General features: G+C 41.7%; 1 protein-coding gene across 4 annotated transcripts in view; it reads left to right on the top strand.

Annotated features, from left to right (window-relative positions):
• DNAH5 (dynein axonemal heavy chain 5) overlaps positions 1 to 18744 on the top strand; it is a 463741-nt gene that overhangs the window by 372000 nt on the left and 72997 nt on the right. For all 4 annotated transcript variants that reach the window (XM_075586253.1, XM_075586252.1, XM_075586255.1 and 1 more), the window contains 5 exons: positions 2775 to 2897; positions 3341 to 3554; positions 11427 to 11650; positions 13571 to 13766; positions 18114 to 18286. In XM_075586253.1, the coding sequence (XP_075442368.1) occupies positions 2775 to 2897; positions 3341 to 3554; positions 11427 to 11650; positions 13571 to 13766; positions 18114 to 18286 (930 nt within the window). The remainder of the gene's footprint in view (positions 1 to 2774; positions 2898 to 3340; positions 3555 to 11426; positions 11651 to 13570; positions 13767 to 18113; positions 18287 to 18744) is intronic.

Here is an 18744-nt window from a genome sequence, read left to right as displayed (position 1 = left end):
GTTAGAGGGGGGCCCTTGGGGGGTAACCCCGTTAATCCCGGGCCAAACCCTCCCTACCGCCACACTTCAGCCTCCAGGATTCCTGCACTGAAGCGGATGTTTCGTCCCTGCGTTCTTCAGTCTCCTGGATCCCTGCACTGAAGCGGATGTTTCGTCCCTGCTTCCTTCAGCCTCCTGGATTCCTGCACTGAAGCGCATGTTTCGTCCCTGCTTCCTTCAGTCTCCTGGATTCCTGCTCTGAAGCGGAGGTTTCCCTGTGTATCTCCAGCTTCCTGGTTCCTGGGGTCTACTCTTTCCCTAATCTAGAGAGGCCGTGTCCTGGTTCCTGCGCTGAAACAGAGGATTCCCCAGTCCGCTCAGGACTCTTGCGCTGTGCCCTGGTTTAACCATGCAGCTAGGCGGTGTGCTACGCTGGTCTGCTTACCATCTCCTGTGACCAGCACCATGGGAAATGGTCGTCGCACGTGCAGAGGCCAACCCCGCGCTCCTAAGCTGAAGCGGGGCTCTCCTGACTACATGTTGCCGAACTATTGCTTGAACAATGTTTATCCTGATGTCTCCTGTCCTGACCCTGGCTTGTACAACGACGACGCTGTCTTCTCCTATCCTGATCCTGCGATATATGACAACGAACTGCGCAATCCGGATCAGCCTGCGCGGTCTCAGGTCGGTGTTTTACAACCCCACCTCAGCCTCGCGGTCCGACCCTGGTTTATGGCGAGCAGAACCCTGACAGTAAGAGAGAGGGTGAGGGCGACAGGGTAATAGAGAGAGAGGGTGACAGGGCGAGAGGGAGAGGGCGAGAGAGAGAAAGAGGGCGATAGAGCGAGAGGGCGAGAGAGGGTGAGGGTGACAGGGTAAGAGAGAGGGTGAGGGTGACAGGGTAATAGAGAGAGAGGGTGACAGGGCGAGAGGGAGAGGGCGAGAGAGAGAGAGGGCGAGAGAGAGAGAGAGAGGGCGAGAGAGAGAAAGAGGGCGAGAGAGAGAGGGTGAGGGTGACAGGGTAAGAGAGAGGGTGAGGGTGACAGGGTAAGAGAGAGGGTGAGGGTGACAGGGTAAGAGAGAGGGTGAGGGTGACAGGGTAAGGGAGAGGGTGAGGGTGATGGGGTGAGAGAGGGCGAGAGAGAGAGGGCAAGAGAGGGCGAGAGAGAGAGGGCAAGAGAGAGAGAGGGCGAGAGAGAGAGAGGGCGACACAGGGCGAGGGCGACACAGGGCGAAGGCGACACAGGGCGAGGGCGACACAGGGAGAGGGCGACACAGGGAGAGGGCGACACAGGGAGAGGGCGACACAGGGAGAGGGCGACACAGGGAGAGGGCGACACGGAGAGGGCGACACAGGGAGAGGGCGACACAGGGAGAGGGCGACACAGGGAGAGGGCGACACAGGGAGAGGGTGACACAGGGGGAGGGTGACACACAGACACAGACTCACAGACACACACATACTCAGACACACACATACACAGACACACACACAGACGCAGACACACACACACAGACACTCACACACAGACACTCACTCACAGACACACACACAAACAGACACACACACACACACACTGGGTGGGTATTGATTGGAAGGGAGGTGGCCCACCTGTTCATCCAGGCCTTGTCCTCCACATGCCAGCTGCGGGCTGAGGTTTGGGCAGCCAGGCGGGGTGGGTCTGGCAGCCAATCGGGGGGGTCGAGCAGCCATGCAGGGGTGGGGGGTCGGGCAGCCAATCGGGGGGGTCGGGCAGCCAATCAGGGGGGTCGGCAGCCAATCGGGGGTGTCGGGCAACCCGACAAGCAGGCGGGAGGTTGAGCCGACATGCACGGAGGGTCGGGCAGTCAGGCGGGAGGATTGGGGGCCAGCGGAGGACAGCCGCTCAGCCACACAGCCACACCAACCTCTTCATGAGGAACGTGGCCGGGAGGAACGTGGCCGGAGGAACGTGCTGTGCTCCCCCCCCCGCGTGCGCGCATGCGCAGGCTGCAGCCATGGTGACGGGAGAGCTGCCAGCCTGCTTCCCCGCTCTCATTACCTGCGCATGTGCAAAAGGAGCGTGGGATGGAGGGGAAGCGCCTGGGCAGCAGCCGCAGGACCCCCCCAGCCTACCTCCCGCCCCCCCGCTTCCGCGTGCGCAGGCTGCAGCCAGAGCTGCCAGCCTGCTTCCCCGCTCCCATTACCAGAGCGTGGGACGGAGGGGAAGCTCTTGGGCAGCAGCAGCCGCGGGACCCCCCCAGCCTACCTCCCGCCCCGAGCAGCAAGCGGGGATCGGGGGTATGGGGGGTTGGGGCTGACCAAGAGCTGCCAGCCGGCCCTCTTCCCCACGTTACACCAATCAGGGAGGGGGATTATTTATTTATTTAAAAAAAACTAAAAATTGGTGCGAGCAGGGGAATTCTTAGAGCCGCAGCACGGCTCGCCAGCGGCCTAAATCCACTCGCCACGGGCGAGTAGTTATTATTAATTGTCGAACACTGTATATGATGTACATTGATATGGCATTTAACCTAAATTGTATTTTGTAATTACTCACATTAGCTTGATCTAGCTCTTCTTTTTGCATAATTTCACTTTAATACTAATGCTAGATATTCATAAAATATGTGAGCAACAGAAACTTTTAATCAAGGTATAAACCCAAAACATTTCTGAAACTCTTTATAAGGCATATCTGACGTAGCTTATGCACAACATTGTCAGTAATACTGTACAAGTGCTGACATTACAATATATATTTTATATATTATATATATTGAACTGTATGTTCATCTATTTATCTTTACAGCGAACAATTGAGAGCTATGTGGATAAACGCATGGGAACAACATATGGACCTCCTGCAGGAAAGAAAATGACAGTCTTTATTGATGATGTTAATATGCCCGTGATTAATGAATGGGGCGATCAGGTTTGTAGCATCATTGAGAACATCATAATTTATTAGTTTTAACGTGTTTTAGTTTTTTAGCTGTTATTGTTTTACTAGTGCTCACTGTTTTGAATCATGCTGTGTACTTTTTTTTTTTTTTACACAAAATTGTGTCTGCACCAGGTACTGTACAACTCGGCTTGCACTAAATTTAGCATGTTGGTCACAGTAATGTGGTAAAATATGATGAATTGTGAAAAATGTGAACATCTTGTATTCCAATAACCAAACCATGAAAATGTGCATGGTTTGAATTGCATACTTTATATCTGGTTTCACATAAGAGATATTCTCAATTCCCTTAATAATTTTTTTTATTAAAGGAGAAAAAATGCTTTACGATCCATTTCTCCATTTCAAATAGATCAGGTGTAATAATATTTGTTATTTAACTAACCCATTTATCATGTATGTGATTTTAGGTGACTAACGAAATTGTACGACAGCTGATGGAACAAAATGGGGTTTACAACTTGGAAAAACCTGGGGAATTCACCAACATTGTGGACATACAGTTCCTTGCAGCTATGATCCACCCTGGTGGAGGGAGAAATGATATTCCACAGAGACTGAAAAGACAGTTTTCTATATTCAACTGCACTTTGCCTTCCAATGCCTCAATAGACAAAATCTTTGGTAAGAAAATACAAAATAACTGATTATGCATAGTCATTTTGACCGTTTCTATGGCACCCATGTGAGATGTCACGCAAGTCATTCCATATGCATGACTTCTTGTTTGTAGAATTTTAGAGGGATTAAGGGCAGCTTGATATGTTAAGCTTTTAATTAATGAATGGCAAATAAAAATATAAGTTGTGCACATATTCACAAGTCTTAGGCAGGTCTGCAACCCTGCTTTTCCCCATTACCCCTTAGTACAATGCTTCCACTGCAGCCAGGGATTCTGAGAAATGACATGCAAATGAGCACACAGTTTCAACTTTTGCTTCTTGTCCATGTTAAAATGGATAACCCCTATAAGCTTATGCCTGCCATATTATACAGCTTTCAGTACAGCATGGGTTAATGAAGTGCATAGCCAGTAAAACTACTGTACTCCCAGACTGCTATTTCGACCTTTTGGTTCTCATCAGCGTGAGAATGGTTATACTGGCTTTGCAAGTAATGTATAAGACTTCTGGATAGAAACCACTGGATTGAGCTCTGAAGCACAGGAGGGACGAGTCTGACCGGCTGCTGTTTCTTCTTCCTCTCTCAAGCATAAACTGATTAAAGTCTGTAATATCAGGGCAAATAAAGGGACATTAACTCAATCAGGAATGGATCTTATTTTCCTGAGTTAACATTATACTCCCTAAACTAATAATATGCACCCCAAAACTAGCTGTTACTAGGCTCATTGTCGTTGCATTATTTCAGGATAACGCTGTTATCTTAAAATAACATGAAATAATTTCTATTCCCTACATTACAGTACATGATAAAGGTTAATTCACTGACCTTTTATCTACTTTGTAATATATTAACCCAGTAGTGGCTAGCTAGCAATGGGTAACCCATGACTGACTTGACAACTACAGGCTCCAAGTGAGTTAAATATATATTTCAAACTACACGATCTAGCCTAATTCCCCCCAACCCTGTCTACCATTAAGGCATAGCCAAGGAATAAATATACAAAAAATAAATGCGCAACCCAAAAGACAACTCAATCATGTAAAAGACAATGTCCAATAGTGATATACATGTAATACTAATCCTTATAAAACGTGATCACATTGAACAAAACATATATATTAGGCACAACCCTACTGTGGAAGTGATAAATGTACATAAACCATACAAAACCGTTGATGTTGGCGTATGCTGCTATAATTAAAGAGTGGCTCAGCACTCCCACGAACTAGAGATAGGAAACAAGAAAAAAGCGCAAAATGCAAATAATGAAGTATATCAAAATAAATATTTAAGTAGTAAAAAGGTGAGTATTTTGCGTACATTAAAGTTATAGAACATTCCCTGATGAAGTAGCACTCTTTAGCTTCGAAACGTTGGATTATATTTTTATTGTATTGTGGTACCTTTTTAATACCTTCCTGCAAGTACTGTGTGCAAGGGACTAGTTGGCCATTTTTCTTGTGCCATTAGCCCTTGGTTATATCGATCGGGTGTGTACTGTGCAAGCCACGCCTTTTCCGTGTGACGTCATATCGATGCGCGATCACCTGGGCGGGCTAGCATTGCCGAGTGCCGGTCAGATTGACTGTGGTGGGAATACTTTCCTATGTACCCACGCTACCAACTAACCAGCTGATGACTGCATGAACTTTCCTTGGAGAACACACATAGTGTGCATTACGGGACAGACAAATAAGTGGTCTTACCATTTTCATCCCTTGGACGATCTGGATGCTGGTTGCAGGTTGCTGTTACCGTGAAAGACCCAGATGACATCTGGAAACTGCGGGAGACGATTTACCAAAGACACATCCTCCTAACCCTCCACCTTGATGACTTCTGTGTGGTAATTTCGTGTATTGATACTGCTGCGGCACATCTGATTCTAACACATCGCCGTTTTTTCCCTGGCTTTTTCCTGGAATGCGACGCACTTCACCTGGAGCATGCCGCATTCATTTTGCGTTCTCAGCCACGGGTCATGTGCGGTTGACGCGTTTATTGAGAATGGTTTGGATTTAATAGGTTGCAATTCTTAGCGTGTCCGCCAGATGGCAGATATTCATGAATTGTAATGTGCATGCGCTTCAGTAATGTGTCGACTTTCAGGTGTTTAGTTTTAAAAAAATACCACAGTGTGCTATTGTAACTTGGCCTTGTGACTGAAGGAAGAGGTTGCAAAAATGTATCAATTTAGGCTTTTCATATTAAAGAAAGACAAAGACCAGTTTCGGTTACAGTATTCTCCAGAGACCCGCCCGCCATGAGTGTTCAAGTGCAGCCCGTTTTCCAAAAACCCGACAGAAGTTACGCGTATTTGATATGGGCCACGATTAATGCAACAGATGATAAGATGGCAACAGTTGTTCAAATTTATCAGTATTTTATCGAAAACTATGATTTTTACAAATTTTCGCCAGCTCCTCATACGTGGAAGCGTGCAGTAAGGAAAAGGTTATGTAGTGATCCCTGTTTTTATCGTATTGAGCCACAATTTGTTGGAGGGTAGTGGTGTGTATCATCGGCTTTTTCCTGTATCTATGATCATGCAGACGGCAAAAGGCGAAGGGTCGTGTTAAAACCAACTAAGAAACGACAGTCGCTGCCAAGCAATGCACCAGCACCGGCTTCCAATGACGGTCCTGCCGTCAGTGACAACCCTGAGCCTGAGCCGGATTTCGCGTGCAGTTTCGATCAAGCTTGCATGTACCTAAGCAATTTCCAGCCTCATCAGCTGACTACAGGTGGACTAGTCCCACTGCAAACTATCGACGTGGATGATCAAGAACGCTGGACTGGCAGTGGACCGGCGCCAGCTGAATTGGAAATTCTATGGTGAGTATTGTTGCCGTATTATTTTCTGTGTTTTTTTTATTTTGACAATACAGTATCAATATTGGTGCGATTCAAAAGTCAAGCGGTTCTCCTGTAAGCAATATTATTGGCTGAGCGGCTTTTACAGTACTGTACTGCAGATACTGAACTATTGGTGGAACGCAGTACAGTATGCGTGTCATTACATCGACGGTAGGCGCATGCGCATGTGAACAGGAGACGCCCCCCGAGAAAATTATTGGTGGGACTGACTGGGAACTTCTTTAGACCATTACAGTAAAAAATTTCTTTTTGTTTTTCCTCAGAATTGAAAACGGCTAATGGAGGGATTTCGATGGATAATATCGCTTTGTGTAACAATTCCTGCACATTGCTGAATCGGATTTAAAAACCCACGTACCGGAGTCTACAGTTTAGTGGCTGATGTACACTATGCTGATGTTTTGCGGCCGTACAGTATACAATACTTTATAAACAGTATACTGTGTAATAAACCCGAAAAAATAAAAACTATGCATTTATTCTACATGTATTACAGTACTGTACATACAGTATGTGTCTTCTATACAGTGCCAGTACATACAGTACTGTACTGTATGTGTCTTCTATTTTTTTTAATACTCTTGTACTGAGAATGCCTACAGTATACAGTACAGTGTGCCTGGACAGTAGTGTACATTCTAGAAACACTGTATTTTGTTACAGTAGCAAAGGAGCCAATGGAACAATGTAAAATAAATCAACATGTTCTTTTATTGGTGGAGTAAGTACAAAAACATTTATTTACAAATACTGTACAATGTAGAAACATTTTAAGTGCACAGCAATTCAAAACATCAACAGGTGTATGGTTTACTGCTACAGTTGTGAAAACATTTATTTATAGAAAGTAAATGTATGGTTTACAGTCACATGTTTTAAAAACAAATTCTTTATTCATAAAATATACAAACCGCAACATCTCCTTTATCAAAGAACGGCAAGTCAAAACATATACAGTGGGATGGTGTGCAAAACAGTCTGCACCAGTACAGTCCTCGAGGGCAGCAGACAGGCCCGGTTTTCAGGACAACCTTGAAAGCCTTGCCTGTTTGCGGCCCTCAGGGACTGGCATTGTGCAGGTCCTGTGTGTGTGTACAGCAAGTTAAAACATTTCTGTATAAATACAAGTTAAAAAACACACAACAACATCTTCTTTATTTAAGTACAGCAGGTCAAAACATGTACAATACAGTTCAGCACAACAGTATGGCTTACCTGTAATTAAAAAAATTATTTATTCATAAAATACAGTATACAAAACGCAACATCTACTTTATTAAAGAAACATACAGTATACTGTACAGTGGGATGGTGTGCAAAACAGTCAGGTCTGCACCACTACAGTCCTCGAGGGCAGCAGCCAGGCCCGGTTTTCAGGACAACCTTGAAAACCGTGCCTGTTTGCGGCCCTCAGGAGCTGGAATTTTTTGTTTTCTTGTCGTTTCAGGAAAAAAGGGTGGCCTGGGGGAAGGTGGGGTTCTGTGTCCTGTTTAATCTGTTTGTACAGTCAAATGTACAGTATATAAACAGCAGTAATGAGGTACACAAAACCTCTCCTCTCTCAATGAACTACTGTACTGTACACAGAATGAGGAACAAGATAAAGACGGAAAAAACAATATTACTATATATATATATATATATATATATATATATATATATATATAAATAAAAATATAAAAATAATCATGAATAATACATAATGCAGTCTTTATTAAGTTCTTTTGGCAGATTGAAATTGGATAAACATTTAGAAAACATTTCTAAAACATGGGGAAACATGAATAATGCATATTTATAAGAATATTACTTAATAATATATAATATATATATATATATATATATATATATATATATATATATATATATATATATATATATATATATATATATATATATATATATAATTAAGTAATATTCTTATAAATATGCATTATTCATGTTTCCCCATGTTTTAGAAATGTTTTCTAAATGTTTATCCCATTTCAATCTGCCAAAAGAACTTAATAAAGACTGCATTATGTATTATTCATGATTATTTTTATATTTTTATTTTTTGGTTCCTGATAAAATAAATATTTATTCACATTCCTGCTAGTCATAATCATTTACAACAACCACAACCCCCCCCCCACCCCTACAGTACACCAATGAATCAGTTAATGGTTTTTTTAACTCTCAATTCTCACAATGCTGTGCAAATCGGATTTACATTTCAAAATCGAGAAGGGATTTTCCAAAGCGTTACTGTAAACAAAGCCTCAAAGGGTTGGGGGGGGGGGGGGTGATTACACGCAGGCGCACTGAGGCTTTGTAGGTCGGCTATGGACGGATTAAGAACACAATGGCAATATTCAGAAAATTAACGACTCTGTGGAGAGAGGGGGTTGGGTGACTCATGCGCAGTAAGCAGCAAGCTCCCATCTCTAAAAGGATTAGAGTACACGCAGGCGCAGTGAGGCGATTGACGCTCGGCTAGGGACGGATTAAAAACACAATGACTAACTTCAGAAAATGAATGACTCTGTGGAGGTGTCTGTCGATAAGAGTTTGTGTGTGCGTGGGGGTGGGATGAAGGATTAGTTGTGCAGCAGTTCAAAGAAATAACATACTGTACTGTAGAGTACAGTAATTTCAAAAGGCAGTTCATCATAATACTGTAATTTGATCCCTACACCCCCCAAATACAGTACATAAAAAGCACACAAATCAACCATGTGCAGGCAAACGCACAGATTTAATATCGTAATATCAAGATTCTTTTTGCAGGCTTGTGGATAAAACAATAGTTAAAAAATCATAATTAAAAAATTTGGGGGGGGCACTCAAGCAAGCAGTGGTGGGTGAAGTTACAGGCGCATCTCAAAGAGAATTACACGCAGGCACAGTGAGGCTTTTTAGGTCGGTTATGGACGGATTAAGAACACAAGGGCAAGATTCAGAAAATTAACGACTCTGTGGAAAGGGGGGGGGTTGGGTGACTCATGCGCAGTAAGCAGCTAGCTCCCATCTCAAAGAGAATTACACACAGGCGCAGTGGGGCTTTGTAGGTCGGCTATGGACGGATTAAGAACACAATGGCAAGATTCAGAAAATTAACGACTCCGTGGAATTTCAAATCCTTGAGCTACTGTAGCGTTCGTGGGGGAGGGGGCTGCAGGGTACAGCTGCATGAAGTTCAAAGCTAAAGACATACTTTGATTTCAAAAGGCAGTTCATCATAATAATACACCCCCAAATACAGTACGTAAAAAGCACACAAATCAACCATGTGCAGGGTCGCAGTCAAAAGCTACAGCACAGATTGAATATCATAATACTGTAAGATGGTTTTTGCAATCTCTTGTGGAGAAAATAAAATAATTTTTTTTAAAAAAATTTTTGGTCTCTCACTCAGGCAAGCAAGCAGTGGTGGGCGAAGTTACAGGCGCATGCGCAGTAAATTCCTGCTGTCAAGCAGGAATGTTATTGAAACCAGACACACGTTCAAATGAATGGTGTGGGAGAGATGTACTGCATTGCACAGAAGATAAGAAGTTGAAATACCCTGCAGTGCAGTTAATTATCCTGAGCGAGGGGAGAGCACTGTATATGCTGAAATGTGACACTGTTACAGTACTGTACACACCTATGCGTTTCAACAATTTTCAAATGTGACATAACGTACAGCAGCACAGCACTGCAAATGCATGTATACTTTAAATATGCAAATTTACAATTACTGCGCGCGCACACACAGACTGTGTACTGACGTAGGTTGAACTGCGAAGGTATTAGACTTCCAAGACAACAGCTCGCAACGCCCCCCTGAGTTTTTACACGGCATTGCAGTGTTGCAGACAGCGAGAATAAAATGCTAATATCACGAGCGCGAAAATAACGCAGTTCACTCCGGGTGAAAACGACAAAAATACGCACCTAACCGGGATAATCTGAGAACCGCGGATCTAGCCGTTTTAGACTCAGATCGGCTGCCACTGTACACGTAAATGCGAATGTTCTATAACTTTGATGTACGCAGAATACTCACCTTTTTACTACTAAAATATTTATTTTGATATACTTAATTATTTGCGTTTTGCGCTTTATTCTTATAGCCAAGGAATGCGTTACTGACTGCTAAGACAGATAAGGGGTTAACTCTTACCATATTTCCTCAGGGGGGCCTAATCTCCCTCCCAGTGGCACCTACCTACATCCCCCTCACTCCCCCCCAACTCACCTAATTGATCTATCAAAGGTGGCATATATAGGGGGATATTAACCCATTGAATGCCAGTATGGCGACCTGGGCTCCCTTCCACTTTTTCTTTCTTTGAATTTCAGGGGCCAAGCTTTGGAAATTAAAAAATGTTGAATTGTTTTCTGGAATGCTTACACAAAGGGCTTCATATCTGTTGTAATCCCAGAATGTTGGGCTTCCAAATGTTGAAATTGAAACACCAAACTATTTTTTTCATGGAATGTACATATTTAGAGCTTTCAGCAAAAAGGTTGTAAGAGATCAAGAGCAACAGATGAAAGAATTGTTTTTTTCATTTTTGCTGGAATTTACTCAATTGATGTATAACATCACTGAGAAGTGAAAAAGGGTGTAGAAGATAGAGCATGACGGACGCATAGACACTTCAGAATTTTAAATAGGAACTTTTGCTACAGTATGTTTGTAAAACAGGCCTGTTCTAAAGTAGGCAGGACAGTTTCATCACTGCTACAGGAGTGACTAAAACTAGAGCATTTTCCCAATATGTTCCAACATTTTTCTTGGTACATGTTATGAAGTGTAAATCAGTAGTGCAAACATTTTTTTGAAGATGAACAAGTGTGGATTTATGGATTCCCCAAAGTTTGGTAATCCAAGAAAAATTTAGCGAGTGGCATTACTTTACATTTTGCTTGGAATTCTGAGCTTTGGTGGGTTCTTATTCCAAAAATTCAAATTCAATCATCTCTACAAAAAAGCATTGAATCTTGCATTTTGCATTTCAGGTGTGATTGGATTAGGCCACTATTGTGTCCAAAGGGGATTTATAGAAGACATAAAGAGGGTTGTGTTTAAGCTTGTGCCCTTGACTCGCAAACTGTGGCAGATGACTAAAATCAAAATGTTGCCCACTCCAGCCAAGTTCCATTATATCTTTAATCTACGAGATCTTTCAAGAATTTGGCAAGGAATGCTAAACTCAATTGCTGAAGTTATTAAGGATTCTACAGTAAGTAATATTGTGATACCTTTTTTTCAAACTGTTCACTTGTGAAATACATTGTGTGCATTTATGTGTGTGGGTGGGTGTGTGTATGTATATTTATATATGTATATACAATATAATACATATCAGTCCTCGGGGTGGCTAGAACCAGAGCAATAACAATGTGCTTCAGCACACTTTACCTCATTGGGACAGCGCAGGCTGCAGCTCCTTGGTGGGGAAGATGGGCTGCTGCTATGGTAAACAAGAGTCCCCTGGAACTACACCTGGCCCCCCATCCTTCTTTGCACTCTGTCTGAAAACATACCTTCTGTACCTTTCTGCGGCTTGCTTTAGCTGTAAAAGCTTGTCCTTATGATCTCATCAGCGCCTCCAAATGTAGCGGTGTTTCCCCACCCTCTGGGATATTTCCCTTGCTCCCAGGTGTACATTTGTGCTAAGTACTTGTTGGCTCACAGTAGATCTGAGATTCCGCCGATGTTGTGGAAACAGGACAGGCTTTAGGGGTGATAGATGGTTCTCTCTCACTTTGGTGTCAGTGCCTCCATCTACCACAGGCTCCAGGAGTGCTGAAAGCAGTCCCTGCGGAAGAACTCTCATACTCCCCACAGACAGACTGCACGCCCAGGCAGAAGTATATTTGATAACAGGAATAGTCTTTATTCTTTCTGTATACAGCATACACTGGATACACAGCATACTCTATCTCTGCTCTCCAGCCTCTGGATGGTCCCTGGACCCTGGGGGAGGGTCCAAGGTCTGAGCCTTTTATTGGGCAGAACACAGGCCTTAGCCCACCCCCCTTGTCACTCAAGGGAGCTGCTTGCTGGTGGGGAAAACCCTGGATTGGGCCTAACACTGCCTGCACAGTACCAGGATTTACATTTCAGGCAGGGTAAATTAGTAGCCAGGCATGGCTACACATATGTATGTATGTGTATATATGTATATATATATATATATATATATATATATATATATATATATATATATATGTGTGTGTGTGTGTTATATATATATATCTGGACTCAACATGGGGCCGAGTTCCACTAGGAAGAAAGGAGGAGAGACCGTGCTGAAGCAGGGACATCTGCTCCAAAAAGGACAAGCAAAGGATAAGTAAAACCCTTATTATTGTATGCAGAGACTGTGTTACACTGTGGCATATGCCAGGGCATGTTTTTGCTTGGGAACCAGCTTAGCTGGCCATGCAGTTAGTAACGGCGAAAGCTATGGTGTAGTTAGCTTCTGCTAAAGGGAATAGGTGTTTATTTTCTATGATTTGGTTTTCTTAAAGGGACAGTGCACCTGGAGTTTATTTGGTTGTGGCTAATAAACCACTACAGTTAAAGTTGCATACCGTGTCTGACCCAGCGTCTTACTGACCCTGCCGAAAGGCCGCCCTGCCACAATATATATTTACTACGTTTTACAGCATGTTTTAATGGGGTTTAAAAAAATGTCCCATTTTACAAATTGCCTGTCCTTTTTCTTCCTGATCACATACTATACTCAATCAAGCATTGTTGTGCTCATTCATTTATGGCACTAATGAGCTTTGCATCTAATGCCTATAAAGCCCCATCATGGTAATCACAATCTCAGCTGCTCTATAATGGGCCCCTGATGCATTGAAGTAATTAAGATTGTGTATAAAAAGGGTATCCTTATTTGTATTATTGCGTGTTCTGCATTAAACTGCGCTAATGCCTTTTCTGACACTATCGCATGTAAACACCCATTGACTTCAATAGCCATTTCTGTGTAATAGTGCCCCGATCTGCAGTATCACAATTTAATGAATAACCACCATTGCGTTTAAAATGTTTAGAGATTAGTGTGTCGGTATGCTTGTAATTTCTTATTCTCTTGTGGTATATTTTTTCCTCATTTACTGATACCCTTTAAAATTGTCCTAAACAGATTTTAATAAAGCTATGGAAGCATGAGTGCAAACGTGTTATCGCTGATCGATTTACAACCTTAGAGGATGTGAATTGGTTTGATAAGACACTAGTGAAATTGGTAGAAGATGAGTTTGGTGAAAGAAGAAAGTCTATAGACTACGGAGTTGATGTATATTTTGTTGACTTTTTACGAGATGCCGCTGAAGCAACAGGTAATGAACATTTTTATGTAATAAAGGTATGCTTTATGACAAATCTTCCAAATAATAAGACACATCTATCAGATAAAGCATTTAAAATTGATTCTCTTTAAAGTATTAATTGTAAGACTTTAATAAACATTTACAAAACAAGGGGAAAAAATTAATACATCTTTATTACAACTAAATGGGGAAAAAAATCCAATTAGACATATTGGTGATTGAGGGAAAACTGTTTATTTTGAATATATATATAATATATTATATATATAAAAGTTAGGACCTGTAAAAAATGTTTAAGCTGTGGTTACAGGCTTAAAAACACCTTGGCCAAATAATTTGACTAAATGACCCTTACGTATGAGAAAACAGACAGATAAGTAATTAACTGTATAATGTTTCATTTTGGATGTAGCATTCAGGCTTTTTGTCTTTTGTTATATATTTTCTTTTGAATTTTACATGTATTTAGTGTTTCAAAAGTTTTTAGTAAATATAGAACGGTTTCATTCATTTTCTGAATGCTGATTATGTAATAAACTATTTAAATGTTATGATGTTGAAGAGTAAACCCTTAATATCTGTTAAAATATTAGATAACTGCCATGGTAGATGCTTTTTAGATTAGTGAAAATTTATTTAAAAGAAAAAATGGATGGTATTTAACAAATTTCATATAATTTTTTTTTTTTAATAATGAGCACCGTTCTGCTAGATTTCAGTGCAATTGTATAAAACATTTACAAAATTTCATCCAGCTCTATTTATTATAGCTATTACATAAAGTAGTATGATTAGTTTCAGACTGAAGTAGCAAATGAATACATTTAAGAAACAATATTTTATTTTAAAATACAGTAGGCAAGGAGGGTAAAATGCCTGGTACAGGTAAGTGTGATGTGTAACTCTGTTACAAGGTATGGGAATGTACTGTACGTGTACGTGTACGTGTACTGTACGTGTCATTAATGAAAAGCCTTTAGTTTAGCAGCAGATAGAGTGGAACTGTACTATATGGCTTTAATAGACATCATATTAGGCTCTATGAGCACTGGAAAGTAGCCATATATATAGTATATCAGTTCTTTACAGACACCAAGGCCCATTTTTAGTAAGCTATGCTATTCTTTCAAACAATTGCAAGTAAATGTTGAAACCGTAAATTTTAACCGCTATTTGGCACAATTTGGCATTATAGGCAAACATTTGCAGTAATCTGGTAAAATATTGCAATATGTTATCCCAGATTGTTTTGTTTTAGTCTAAATCAGTCACAAAGGTGACATGAAAAATAATGCAGCAATGGCACAGTTCTTAAAGCTTTAAATGGGTACTATTGAAAGATTGAAAACCACATTTCAACAATTGGCTTTGAAATGTCCTTAAATGAAAATATACTTTTCTGACCAAGTCAAATACTATATTTTTAGTTATTCTTTTGAGTGTCACAAATTTGTTAAACTTTTTTTTGTATCTGAACCTTCACAGCCAAGTAATAAAAAAGACATCAAACAGACATGACATATTGATTTCATATAATGAATAGAGCCTTTCATGATTTTTATCAGTTACCATTTTAACTATTTGTGGCAAAGCTTAAATTAAAGCATCAGTCCAAGCTGACGTTTTTTCTTTAAATTGTATTATATCCCCCTTTAATATATGCATCAATACAATCCACACAATGATAAGTAATTAGCTAAATTACTGATTGATCCGTTCTCCTGTGACCGATCGGCAAAGACTCAGCTTAGTAGTTCATCAAATGGCTGTCACTGCAGCAGAAGAGGACCAAAGATGCAAAGTTCTGGGGGGGAAATCATGTGACCAGGCAGTCACTAGATACAATTTGTGCACTCGTAGGTGCGCCCTTGACTGCTAGGGACTTAAGTGACAGAGGGAAGAGACAGGCAGAAAATACTAACCATGTTACACAAATAAAGTATAAATCAAATACTGTATATGGCTAAATGTATTCACTTTTTATTTTATTTTGTTTAGTAAGTGGTTACCTTCAACTGTGCTAAGTTTGACAAACCTTGAAAATAAAATGTTAGAAGGAACAGTCGGGTTATCAGGGGAATTTCAATGATCAAATGCTTTATTTGTAGCTTTTGTAATGTGGGAAAATGGCACCTTTGTTTTCAAAGTAGGAATACATTGAAAGTTAATTTTAACCTTGCTCCAAATGAGTTAATACCTTAGCCCGAAACGCGTCAGAGTGGGTGGTTGCTCCTTTCATGGTGTCTCCCCTAGTCGCTCAATAAAGTAGTTCTTTTAACCTATGGTGTGCTGGTTCCTTCTATTTGTCCCTGCGCTGTGCTCCACTTTCCTCCCCAGAGGCTGTTTTTTCCCAATATTGTATGAAGTACAGAACTTGCATCTATCAGACATCTAATGACAGCTGTGGAGTTTATAAGGGCTTTATAACACAAGCTGTAGAAAGTATAAGACATGTGTAGCCCCCTTTCCAGCTGTGGAAAGGGGGCTACATACTCCCTCCCCATGTCCCAGTCTCACACTCCCTCCCCATGTCGCACTCTCACACTCCCTCCTCATGTCCCACTCACACTCCCTGTCCATGTCCCACTCACACTCCCTCCCCATGTCCCACTCTCACACTCCCTCCCCATGTCCCACTCTCACACTCCCGCCCCATGTCCCACTCACACTCCCTCCCCATGTCCCACTCTCACACTCCCTCCCCATGTCCCACTCTACACTCACTCCCCATGTCCCACTCTCACACTCCCTCCCCTTGTCCCAGTCTCACACTCCCTCCCCATGTCCCACTCTCACACTCCCTCCCCTTGTCCCTGTCCCACACTCCCTCCCCATGTCCCACTCTCACACTCCCTCCCATGTTCCACTCTCACACTCCCTCCCCATGTCCCACTCACACTCCCGCCCCATGTCCCACTCACACTCCCTCCCCATGTCCCACTCTCACACTCCCTCCCCATGTCCCACTCTACACTCCTTCCCCATGTCCCACTCTCACACTTCCTCCCCATGTCCCAGTCTCACACTCACCCCCTCTCCCCATGTTACACACACTCAGCACACTGATGCAAGAAGCAAGAAGGAGATGCTGCTGTGTAGCTGTGTAGCACAGTGCCACCTAATGGCCAAAAGAGAAATTGCAGCTACAAATGGCTTTTTTCTCTGCTCCTGGCAAAATCTCTGCATGCGCCCCCCTAAACAATCTTGCGCCCCCAGTTTGCGGACCGCTGATCTAACCTATTGAACAAATATATTGTACAGGAGTTCGATTCTGAAGAGTAACCCATTTACTGCTATAGAAAGCAATATATGATAATACTGCACCGACACACTTTATTCGAGCAAATACCCGGTATGTACCTGGCAGATACCTGGAATGCGCCACTCCTAACCTCTGACAAGCCCCGTTGCATTTGCCTTCCCAGCCTGGGTTCATGCCTGGCTGATGGGCGGCTGATCTGTTAAATGATAATGATTAGGATTTAATAGGCTGCAATGCTTCGCGTGTCTACCAGATGGCATAAATTCATGAATTGTAATGCAGTATATATATATATACTGTGCAGTATTGCAGCCAGCAGGAATAAAATGCTTCAATCCCTGCTTGGAAAATAACTCAATGTACTCGGGCAGAAAACAGTCACAAACCTCAATACACCCGGGTATACCCGAATTCGTGGGACTAGCCAAGCTCGAATAAAGTGTGTCGCCAGTGTACCTAAGGGTTTAATCTTCAGTGTTATTTATCCCATTTGTAAATTGCTATGAACTACTATGTAGGACACAGTGTAGGGCATTTTGTACAGTAGATGCAATTTACAACTAATAGAGTTCTTCAAATTTAAAATTCCTCATGTATAGAAAACAGTATACTGTTTAACAACAATTTCTTCCAGTTCACAAATGTTAAGATCATTAAATGAAAGATTGGAACAAACTGTATGCAGTGCAAACACGTTACTTAGTAAGTAACATAAGTGTTAGCTAAATAGTTACCTAAATTGTAAAGTAATTTTTTAGTAAAAAATTACGCTGCTGTCGGTAAACATAAAAATGTGTACATCAATACACCTATACAGTTTAGACTTTACTCTTCATGTAAAGGGAGAGTTGTAGGTTAGAGACAAATTGTATTTTTGTTTCAGTACATGCCATTTGCACCAAATAGCTGCACAAATTTAGTTGTCCATGTCCTTCTCAGCCTTTGTGTTTTTGTATTTTCCCTTCAGATGTCCACAATCTGAAAATATTATGTCCGTGGCCAACAAAGTTAACCCCGGTGTAAACATTTTTACATACTGCCTACTGTATATAATTGTATTAAAAAACTGCATATTTAATTTCCAAATAATACAGGTGAGGAACCAGAAGAGGCAGTCTTTGACATGCCCAAAATTTATGAGCCAATTGAATCATTTAGTCAATTGAAGGACCGCTTAAACAGTTTTCTGCAAATGTTTAATGAGAGCATTCGTGGAGCTGGAATAGATATGGTCTTCTTCAAAGATGCCATGATTCATTTGATTAAGGTAAGATGGCTTGTATTGCGTGGTGCTATTAGTATACAGTATGCATAACAGGTACATTTCAAACGGGTTCCCAACAACACATACATATAAACTACTGTAGTCTTCTACTAGTCAAGAGTTCTTCCTCATTCAGATACTCATTTAATTTTTGTACGTCACGGTTGGTTTGTAGTAAGGATAACAAACGTGAACAAAGTGGATTATGAGAAATGTACAAAACAAAACATACTGGATCAGCACTCAAGAAGTAAATACGAGAAAATGATAGACTCATGTTTTCCTTTTGGTCTCACCAAGTTTCTTCTTTAATGTATCCCCCCCCCCAAAAAAACTCCAGCAGCCATACAAAAAAATTTCAGAGTATGCAAGGGAAGGGAAAGTTAGCAGGGAAAGGCTGTTAAATGTGCAAAATAGCACAATATTTCAACGCCTCCTGGCCCTTTTGTCAGGGGTTTGTA

This window comes from Ascaphus truei, chromosome 2, assembly GCF_040206685.1.
Source record: "Ascaphus truei isolate aAscTru1 chromosome 2, aAscTru1.hap1, whole genome shotgun sequence".
Taxonomy (NCBI): domain Eukaryota; kingdom Metazoa; phylum Chordata; class Amphibia; order Anura; family Ascaphidae; genus Ascaphus; species Ascaphus truei.
This window is presented reverse-complemented; position numbering and strand designations above follow the sequence as displayed.